Source organism: Vipera berus, assembly GCF_964194415.1.
Source record: "Vipera berus genome assembly, chromosome: Z".
NCBI classification, from domain to species: domain Eukaryota; kingdom Metazoa; phylum Chordata; class Lepidosauria; order Squamata; family Viperidae; genus Vipera; species Vipera berus.
The window spans coordinates 41,219,350-41,230,586 of NC_138205.1; the positions used below are offsets into that span (position 1 = coordinate 41,219,350).

General features: G+C 39.1%; 1 protein-coding gene across 1 annotated transcript; it reads left to right on the plus strand.

The window, feature by feature from the left end:
- Nucleotides 1-486: 486 nt before the first annotated feature.
- Nucleotides 487-4,536, plus strand: LOC308678959 (la-related protein 6-like; the record flags this gene model as incomplete). The annotated part of the gene is made up of 3 exons (XM_081346190.1): nucleotides 487-620; nucleotides 2,671-2,881; nucleotides 3,526-4,536. The coding sequence occupies 3 exons, from the start codon at nucleotides 487-489 to the stop codon at nucleotides 4,534-4,536; spliced, it is 1,356 nt and encodes a 451-aa protein (XP_081202316.1).
- Nucleotides 4,537-11,237: the final 6,701 nt, after the last annotated feature.

Sequence of the window (11,237 nt, forward strand, 5' to 3'; positions counted from 1 at the left end):
GATAATCTTCTAAAATGTATTTCTTGACAGAAGATGTTCATTATTTCTATTTTCCCCTTCCCCCTGTCCTTAACAGGGCAGAGGAATATTATGAAAAAAGACCAGTTGTGATTCTGCTCCAACCTAGATTGGGGAAACAAATAGAATTCTGAAGTTGCAAGGGAACCTTGACTTAATAATCTGTCTCTGTACCTGGGGGCAAAATAATAAAAATTCAACTTCTAAACATTTAGGATTTTGCTGCAACAATTTCTTAATTAAAAGTTACTTTGGTTGATGCTTGTTTATTTGTAGTTTTCTTCTGAGTCTTCTTAAGAGTTCCTTTTGAGCTTCCTTGAATGTCTGGCTGGATTCATTCATTATGTCAAACCATAATGTGCTTTATTTGAATTGGATCAGTTTGCAACTAATAGTAATAAAAGAAATACTGTCTTTCTACAGGGCTTCTCTTGTGTTACCTTCACAGAGGAAGCAGTCTATCTTACAATGGCTTTTAGGTGTGATTCCCAGCTGAAACATTTTTCTCCATTTCCAAACCAGTCCCCCAGATATTGTCCTCTCCCTCCCTTTTCTCAAGCTACAAGGAACTCTTTTATGCAACGAGAGGAAATAGTGGCTAGGTGAGGAACACTTTCCACTTATATCTATGGGTAAAATTAAGTAAATGGTGAGTGATAAAAACATTATTTTAAGCAAAGAAGAAAAAATGAGAGTAGATGGGCCAGGCTTATCTGGTGGTGAAATGTTTTCCATGCGTCAAGGGAAACATTCCAAATTGAGAAAACCAACCTTTTATTTCAATCTTCCCTGACATTCTTCAAAGGTTTTGGGAGCACAGATCCCAAAATTCCTAATCAATAGTCAGCAGATATACACGGCTTTCTTGGGTTTTGGCTGAGTGTGTGTGTAACATAAGCCATATATCATGGTTTATAAACTCATTGTAGTTTATAAATCATGTTTTATGGTTTATGTTAATACAATCAATTATGCTTTAACCATTGCTAAGCAAATAATAATTTAGCATGACATTTGGACCCAGTCCTATTATGTCCATCACTAATCCTGAAGAAGTTTTAATTAAGTAGTTTGTTATATAGCCTCAACATGACAACAACTTAGCAATCCAGGTTCTCCTGGCCAGAGTTCTCTAAACTTAAAACCTTAAAAAAAATATTGTTTTTACACTGTAGCTTTATTTGCTTATTACATCAGTCTGAGTCACTTCTGTGAGATTAAAACCTGTATAAATTTGCTTAATAATATAAATCATAAATAGTTGAATTCCATTATAGATAAAATGCTGCAGACATAATTCATCTTAAATATCACTTTAAGAATATCATCTTGCATGATATTCGATGAAGAATGAATTAAGAATATCATCTTAAAGTGCAATGGCCTTTCAGGAGGCATTGTTTTAAACCTTCCAGAGCCAGTTAGTTGAGATGGCAACGTAAAAGCTGAATAAAATGATTTTTTTCCAAAATAAATAGAGCATTTGTTGGAATGTCTAAGTCAGGGCTTTTCAACCTTTTCACCCATTGTACCACTTTTAGGATATGGCAACATGTGAGTACCACCAGTCACCTAGCAAGGTGTCAAAAACTTGATGACAAAAAAAAGGAAAAAAGGAAAAAAGTGATGAAGTACAGGTAGTCCTTACAACAGTTCACTTAGTGACTGTTCAAAGTTACAATGGCACTCTAAAAAGTGTCCCGCAAGCCACAGCTGCTCAAGACACCTGCCTGCCTGCCCGGTGGCACTCTTCCTCCAGTCTGAGGTTTTCACTGTTGTGAGCATTTCTGTTGAGGATTGGCACCAGGGGTGGGGGGTGTTTGGTTTTTACTCCCCCTGTCTGCTGAGTGGTTGCAGCAGGTTTTGGTCACTTCACATGACTCTGGGACACTGTGACCATCATAAATATGATTCAGCATCTGAATGTAAATCATAAAACCCTGGAGATTCTGCAACATTCCAGCTGATCGGCACTTCTTCTGGGCTCAGAAGTGCCAGGATCAGCACCGAGCTTCAGCTGGAGTCTGGCGCTGATCCTGGTGCTTCCGCTGAGCCCTGACAGCCCTGCAGCTCCAGCCATCTCTCGCTCAGGCTTGTGCTGTGCTGCCACCGCTCCCCCGCTACCACTTTTCTAGGATGGTCGTGTACCCACCTGCCAGGTGCCAATGTACTACAGGTGGTACCCGTACCACTGGTTGAAAAGCCCTGGTCTAAGTTATTCAGGTTTGTGTGTGTGCATGAGGAATTTAGTGTCTGCAGATGGTATAAGACTGTACCCCTTCCTCAGTCCTTTAAACTGATTCTAGCCCTAGTTTTCAAATATTGTGTGGTCAATGCCGTATATTGTCAGCCAATACAATATCACATTCTTTTGATGGTCTTTCAAAAACTGCCCCATTTCTGTACCAGATTCAGAGGAAGAACATACTACCCTAAGCTTGCAAGCCACAATCACTGCATTCATACAACACCAAAGCCAGTCAGATCAAATTATAGCATGCTCCCATGTGTTAACTTACAATACTGTACAACAGGAGCAAACAGCAGATATGCAATAAAATTCTATCCACATTTGATCTAAGTTCCTGCATTTCTAAGACACTGGCTTTAATTCTTTTGTATGTCTTGGTCTTTTTCCTTATCCCTGAGTAGGACTCCGAACAACTTGAATGACCTCAGCTCAAGCACCTCTGAGAGCAGCGGTTTCACTATCCCAGATTCATTCCTTATCAAAAGAATCGTGTCGCAAGTGGAGTTCTACTTTTCGGATGATAACTTGTCCAGAGATGTATTCCTCCTGAGGCATATGCAAAGGAACAAGATGGGATTTGTGAGCATTAAACTTCTGACAACTTTCAAAAAGGTTGGTGTTTTTTTTAAATGCTTGTCTGTAAAAAGACATGTTAGGCATATTCTTGGATCCAAGGATGTGAACATCTTTGCTTTTAGACCATGCTCTCCCAATCTGATGCCCTTCCATATCTAGTCACAATAACTTTTGAATGGTCTATCCATAGACCATGGTTTATCTAATCAAGGCTTAAATGGGATGTGTTGTCACTTCTAACCATTTGTGAATTTTCTCTGACACCAGGACTGAAAAGATATTTTATAGATTTGTTTATAGATAAGAGATGGCATATGGGATGAAGATACCTTTGCCATCTTAGAGAGACGAAATTTATTTGTGATAAATATAAAAGGTCACTTCTGGAAGTCACTTCTTTATTTGTTTTCTCTTTTTTATAATGTTCTTTTCTTTTTCCTCTTTTCCCTTTTCTCTTGCACTTTTTATATTTCCATACTTTTTTTGCTAAGTTTGAATTAGATTTTACTATTATAATTTTAATAAAATTTGGGAATTAGGGAGGTTTGAACTACTACTGAATATTATCTATATGTTCTGAACTTAAAATATGTTTTATCTCTTGTCAAGAAAGCTTGCATACCTTTTTCAAGGTAATCTTACTACTGATGTTTCTCTTTTTAAAAAAAATAAATAACTAGATGAAATGTTTAACTCGGAACTGGCGAGTGACCCTTTATGCTCTGCAATTCTCGAAGTTGCTGGAACTCAGTGAAGATGGGACCAAGGTGAGGAGAAAAGACCCTGTCCCAGAATCCTTGGTAAGCATCCCTCTAAGCAAGACACTCCTTGCCTGGAATGTCCTTTCATGTGAAGAATCCGGTTCTTCTTCACTCCTGCTTCAAGAAACGTTTCTGGATACAATCACAAAGCTGTTTGGGCCTTTTGGTGACATTGCCTGCATACGCATCTTCAGACCAGGCAAAAAACTCCCCTCAGCGGTGACGAAATCTACCTCTTCCTATCCTGAGCTTTTGACCAGATGGTGTGCATTGGTGGAATATGAAAGGCTGAAGAGTGCCCGAAAGGCTTTTGGAGGGCTTAGCCACAAGCAGTTCTCTTCTCCTGGGCAAAGCATCAAAGTAATCAACCTCTCTACTCTCAGAAAGATGAATGTGGTCAGTCAAGAAGATAGTGAGAAGATTGAAGAGGTACCAAATCCTTTTAGAAAATGGTCCAACGAGTTGTCAAAAGGCCTTCAACATATCCTTGAAGACTCCTCCCCCTGCAGTTCATCTACAGAACCAGATAGTATCCCAGTTTCTACTCCTATCATTCCTCGGAATTTCTTGTCTACTCCAGTCATGTCTACAACTAAGCCCTGCAACTCATCAGGTCAAGCCTTCAAACCAAATTCATCCAGCATATCACATGCAAACCCTCTTCAACTACGCAAACCATTGGTATGGAAACCATCCAACTCCTGCTGGGGCAATAGAGTAGGTCTAGAAAACTTGGGGACACCAAAGAGGCATGGACTACCCTACAGTCAACCATTCATACAGAAACCAGAGTCCTTGGGTTCACGACCTACTTCCACAATCTTCTGTAAACCAGTAGGTGTCTGTCCCACATTGATCCGCCTACCTCAAGGGCCTGATGGAACCAGGGGTTTCCACAATACGAGAGGGAGAGCTCTCTTAAAACACTAAACTTTGTGATTTCTTGGCAGGGGGAATAATCTTTATGTATGGTGATTGGGCACATACAACATTTTTTGGAATGAGTTCAATTCCAAGAAATCCAGAAGTCCAAGGAATAAGAAGGCTCTGGAGAAAAAGAGAGTGATAGCCTGCACAGTGTAAAACTGCCTTTTATGAATCGGCAGATACTTTTCATTTCTCTTTTTTGACTTCCTCCTCTAGTCTCTCTCTCTGTCCTTTCCTCATATCCTCCAAAGATATTTCCAACTTACAGTATACTGCTTGCAATCTTTGCTTTTCCAACCCCAACTGCAAGATTTGGTAGGTCTCTTGGCTTTCCCTTGCCACTACTTTTTTTTCCTTTTCTTTTTGACCCTTTGCATTAATGTTCTATTATCAATGGATAAGGTGTCTAAATGATCGACACTTACAATTGCCATTTAAGTTGTGCATTAATTAGACTTTGAACACTTGCCTTGTAGTGCTGTGAGAAACCAATGAAGTATGTGCTGTTTAAGAGCAGGCAATAAAAACTGATACTTCAAAGATGCCTCCCTCACTTTTTTTTGCTGCTTCTGTCTTTTCTGCACAAAGCCTTGGACAAGGACAAAAAAACAAGAGCAGTTGGGGTTACACATTGTCTCCTTGCTTCTTGGTCTACAATCTGGCCAAGTAAAGGCAGCCTAGGCACGTGCGACTGGACAAGTTAACCCAGTGATAGTGAATCCATTGGGCTAGGCATATCAAAAATTCAGAAAATGTCTTACTTGGCTCTGCTGCCCCCTCCCCTTCCCCACACCAGATACAAGCACACACAATTTGTTCTTTTATTTAGAAAAACGTTCAGTCAAATTGGGCGTGATTCCCCAGGAATCCGCCACATGCTGCTTGCCTTCAGTGCTCTTGTCTTTTGACAGCTCCTTGTAACCTACCTGTGGTAGCTCTGGATTCATGAGATTTTTGTTCTTAAAGCACCTTTGGATAATGCTGTTCTGCAGCCTCCAAAAATCACATGAAAGCAAGCCCCATTCTCACATGATTTTCAAAGGCTCAGGAAGTTGTGCAAGATCACAATCTCTCATGCAACTTCCACAGGTCATGTGAGAGCACAGCCTCCACAGCCTCCAAAAGCTGTCTGAGAATGATATGTATTTTGGGGAATATTTTTGCTGGGTGATGGGGAATCACCAAAATGTAGTGTGTCATCCTTGGTGTAGGTGTCATAGGTTCACCGTTACTGCGTTAACCAAACAGCTGTGAACTTTGAGATCACTCACATTTAGGGCTTTGGGCACAGTGACCTACTCAATGGCTCCTTCTCTGGTTCATGACTCAGTTTCTAGCATTTGTGATTTTAAAATAAAGCAAAATCCCATTGTTTTGACATGATGTAAAATTGAACATAGGAAAGAATAAGTGCTACTTCATGCAAGGCATAGTTTAGCCTGTGGAACTAGCTCCATCAGTTTGGAAAAAAACATTCAGAGGGTATTGGAATGAAAACCCCCCTCAGTGGCTGTTATCTGAAAGTCATTGGTTAAATAACAAATATGAGTGGAAGTGTGCTACTCAGTAAGAAATTAAAAGACGCTTGCTCTTCGGGAGGAAAGCCATGGCAAATCTAGACAGCACACTAAAAAGCAGAGACATCACCCTGTCAACAAAAGTGCGTATAGTCAAGGCTATGGTCTTCCCAGTTGCAATGTATGGCAGTGAAAGTTGGACCATAAAAAAGGCTGAGCGCCAAAGAATTGAAGCCTTTGAACTATGGTGCTGGAGAAGACTCTTGCGAGTCCCTTGGACTGCAAGGCGATCAAACCGGTCAGTCCTAGAGGAGATCAACCCTGACTGCTCTTTAGAAGGCCAGATCCTGAAGTTGCAACTCAAATACTTTGGCCACCTAATGAGAAGGAAGGACTCACTGGAGAAGAGCCTAATACTGGGAAAGATTGAGGGCAATAGAAGAAGGGGACGACAGAGAATGAGGTGGCTGGATGGAGTCACTGAAGCAGTAGGCATGAGCTTAAATGGACTCTGAAGATGGTAGAGGACAGGAAGGCCTGGAGGAACATTGTCCATAGGGTTGCGATGGGTTGGACACGACTTCACAGCTAACAACAGCAATAAGTGCTACTCAGTACTTGCTTCCTGAAAGTTTCATATATCCAACTTGTGGGTTTCTCATTGCATCTTGTTAGCTGTATATGAACAAGCCATTAGTTTATATGGGCTTTGGGCCTGCTCCAGTATGGTTTTTATAGGCTGTGCAAGAATGGATGCAGGGATCTAATTTTTCACAACTCACCCTTGTCAGCACAAAAATGCTAAATTGGGTGACACATTTCTGATATTCGACTTTATGGAGTGAAACAAATACATGATAATCCTAGGATAGTCAGTTTAATCAGATGGCTCTTCCCACTTCTCTGAGAAGGAGAAGATAAAGAATACATGTGCCTGGCCATTGTCATTTCATTGGAAAGAGGTTTTTTTTAAAGAGTTACATTGGCTTTTTAAGAAGCTCTGTTTGCTTATAAACATACAAACATAATACACAAAGGCCAATAACTTTATAACTGCAAACAACCACCAAGTGCCCCACGTCACAGCTTGCAGGGGATGGAATGTGGAATTCAGGTCTGGGTGATAGGCAATAAGCATTGTATTAAGCTATAATGGAAATTAAACTTTGTAATTTAGTGCAATGGGTTCAAGCATTACAGTTTGGTCAATAAAACCTGGTTAATAATTGTGGCTTAGTATAAAGTCTGAACTGCCAGGGTTGTACATCTACATTATCTTAAAATTATCTCCTTGACAAAGGTTTATATTGGTTTTCTTTGCTCAGTCACTGGTGCGAATCTTCCCCACTACCACATATCTTTCCTGGTCATTATCTGCAAATTCCACAATAGCTAAACTCACCCCCTTTCCTGTGAACTATTAAATAACATATCATCCCTAATCTTGAGTGTGCAATCTTAAAAAATATAAAGGAATTCATTGACAAATGGTATCTAGTTAACAGCACAGGGAAGAAAGGTTTTAACTCTTCAATTCCCTGCTATTGTTTTTATTTCTGGAGCTAGAACTGCACTGAGAGAAAAGCTTGATATTTTATGAATGAGGGGAAGGTTGAGAAAATTGATATATTTGGGGATTTGCTGATCCTCCTTCCCTGAAATAAAATATTACTTCAAACAACAGCAGCTTCTATGCAGTTGCATAAATGCATGCATGCAATTACTTGTATGTTACTTGATTTGATAAATAGTCTTTTCTTTCATAATTCCAAACAGGGTAGAGAGCACCCTCTATAGCACCCCGCCCATGAGATTAGCTGGACATGGAGATTGGTTCTTATCACCCAGTATATTTCTATGGCTAAGGAAACACTAGAATCTGTGTCTTCCCACTCCTATTCCAACATTTTCACTGCATTGTTCCAAACCCTTGCAACATACATGTCTGTTATGCTAGCTGCATTCAAAAAAATAGCCCTTTGATAATACGACTGAGGCCAGTATGTGGCATACCTCCTTCTACTCTGCTTTGTGTTCAAAGACAGCAGATTAATACTGGTATACTACCTCCAGGTACCTGGGTATGTATTCATCCAAACTGTACATAGTATTTTTTTAAAGTTTATTTAATAAGGGATTAACTTTTGATATTCATAGTCAAGTAATGCATCAGATGAGGGCCTTTTCTTTTTTTTCTTCCAATTTCAACTTCCCGTTTTTATCTTTCTCACTCAGAAAACCGACTGATTTCCTTGAAGGAAGGGTGTCACAGGGTCATTTGAATTCTAACAGTATTTGCATAGCATCATAGCCCATTTTACATCTTTCATATCAAGCTAGATTACGTTTTATGTATACAAACATACACAGAGGTAGTCCTCATTTAGCATATAACTTAGAAGCATGCAAATGTGAGTAGATAACTAGGTACCACTTTGGTGGCAAGGTAACAGCATTCCATAGGTCTTGGTACATAGTCATGCTGGCCAACTGATGACCGAAATGTCTTCATGTAACACTGGCTCCCCCAGCTAAGAAAGGGAATGAACAGTGCTCCCTAGAGTGAGGAACCTGGGATAGTGGCAGTTCGTAATTATGACGATGATGAAAAAGTAATTTTAGGCCAAATGCCTCCATTTACTATAAGAAAGCCCTGCAGTGTAAAATTGATTAACCTGTGGTCACCTTCAGGCTGTAGCTGCAGCTGACCAAAGGGTTCTAATGAAGATCACAGAACTGAGCTGTATATACACACAAATGCTTGTACTGAAGCATATGATAATTGAGGAAAGCCATTGAGCAAAAGGAAAGTAACTGAAGACATCAAATGAGATATTTAGCCTTGTTTCCTGTTGCATTTCTTGTAATCTGCCGTCATTTGCAAATTAGTAAAACATAAGTGTGTCTTTTATCACACAAACATCCTTAATTTAAGTCATAAATCCTAGCGTGGAATTTATTCCATATTCTCTATTTGGTCCTAACATAATACATAATCCAAAGGCAGTATTCACGTAAAAATAATGCAACCTTAAATTAACCAACCACAATTTAGGGCAGTTCCTGTTTCATAGCTCAGGTTATGTGAACTTGATTCAATTATTTCTGCTAATGGAGAAGTATGTTGTGTGAACATAGCCAAGTCTGTATAGAAACAGACTATATAGAAATATCCTTTCTCATCTACAGTATTAGTTTATTCATGCAAGTGCATATTAATCTCAAAACAGTACAGTTTTTAATACCAGCATATAAATAAAGGTTTCCTGGAATATCTTGATCAATACGTGGTTGGATTGTTTGTGTAAACTTGTAAAGGGGGTCCTATATCCATAGATTATGACATCAATGTGCATGATATCCTTGCCATCCATTAAAAAGTTCCTATTACATTGACATAGTCAAAAATGGATGTGGAATACAGGTAGTCCTTGACTTACAAGTTCATTTAGTGACTGTTCAAAGTTACAATTACGGGCCAGGTGGAAAGAAGATCAGAAAACTGGTTTTGCAATGACTGATGAAAATTTGATAAAGCAAATTAGAAACCAGGGTCCAGCACATATCAAACGGATATATCTTGCATTGATAGAAATTGATTCAGAAACAGAACTGGTTAAAGATTGTATGATAAAATGGGCCCAGAACATCCAAGAAGTTATTACAATGGACACGTGGGAAAAGATCTGGGTGAGGAACGTAAAATTTACACAAGCTCAAAACCTAAGAGAGAACTTTTATAAAATGTTTTATAGATGGCATTTAGATCCTAAAAAGCTTGCAAGTATGTATCCGAATTATCAGCCAAAATGCTGGAGGTGTGGTGGTGAAGATGCAACATATTTTCACATATGGTGGACTTGTAAAAAGGTTAAGGCCTTTTGGATAAAAATTTGGTGGAATATGCAGAAGATCTTCAAGCAAAAGATAAAGTTTTGTCCGCAATTCTTTTTGTTGGGTATAATTACAGATGCTACTGTTGTGGACACTAAGTTGATGTTAAATTTAGTTACAGCAGCAAGACTTTTAATAGGTCAGTATTGGAAGAAGGAGGAACTGCCGACTATAGAAGAATGGACTTTAAAGGTTTCTGACCTGGCAGAAATGGCAAAGATTTCGGCTTATTTGAAAGATCATTCGCAAGAACGTTATATTATGGAGTGGAAAAAATGGATTGAATATATCCAGAAGAAATACGGGACTAAAAAGTTTCACTTAGCATTTGAATAAGTCTTCCTTTCTATTTTCTTTTTTTTCTCTCTCTCTCTATATGAAATATTAGTATTGTTTGTAGTTATCTTATATGAGCTAGAGAGTGATAGATTTAAGAATTTATTGTTGGTAGCATATGGATGTTTATGATTGTTCTTTGTTTTTATACCCTGTACTTAGCTCTGGGAAGTCGGGGGGGGGAGAGGGGGGAAAGGGGGGGAGGGGTAGGGAGGGATAGGTAGGGGAGGGGGAGGGGGGGATTGTTAAAGATAAAATGTATTTTAAAACTTTTCAATAAAAAAAAAGTTACAACAGCATTGAAAAATGAGACTTATGACCATTTTTCACATTTACAACCATTGCAGCATCCCCATGGGCACGTGATTAACATTCGGACACATGGCAACTAGCATGTGACAGGTTGCAGTGTCCCAGGATCATGTGATCACCTTTTACACCTTCTGACAAGCAAACTCAATGGGGAAACCAGATTCACTTAACAACCGGGCTACTAACTGCAGTGATTCACTATGGCAAGAAAGATTGTAAAAAGAGGCAAAACTCACTTAACAAATGTTTCATTTAATACCAGAAATGTTGGGCTCAATTGTGGTCATAAGTCAAGGACCACCTGTATTACATTGGCTTCATCTAGGCCACAGAATAGGCAACCTGACATCTTCTATGTGGACTGAATCGTAACTTTCATAACCCCTTGCCATTGGAAATACTAATTAAGACTCTATTGCAAAAAATACCAGGTTTACAAACTTGGTGTTAAGTATACTACTGGTAGTACTGTAGTAAGTGTGATCATGCCAAGTTACAACTAATATAAGTTGGAGGGAGATCAAAAGAGCTGAAACATCTGTGCATTCATTTCCAGCCTTTGGTTTTAAAACTACGGTATGTTTTACAAGATTACATATAATTGCTGTCCACCAAATTATTTCCTTCACGGTGTAGAATAGAGGA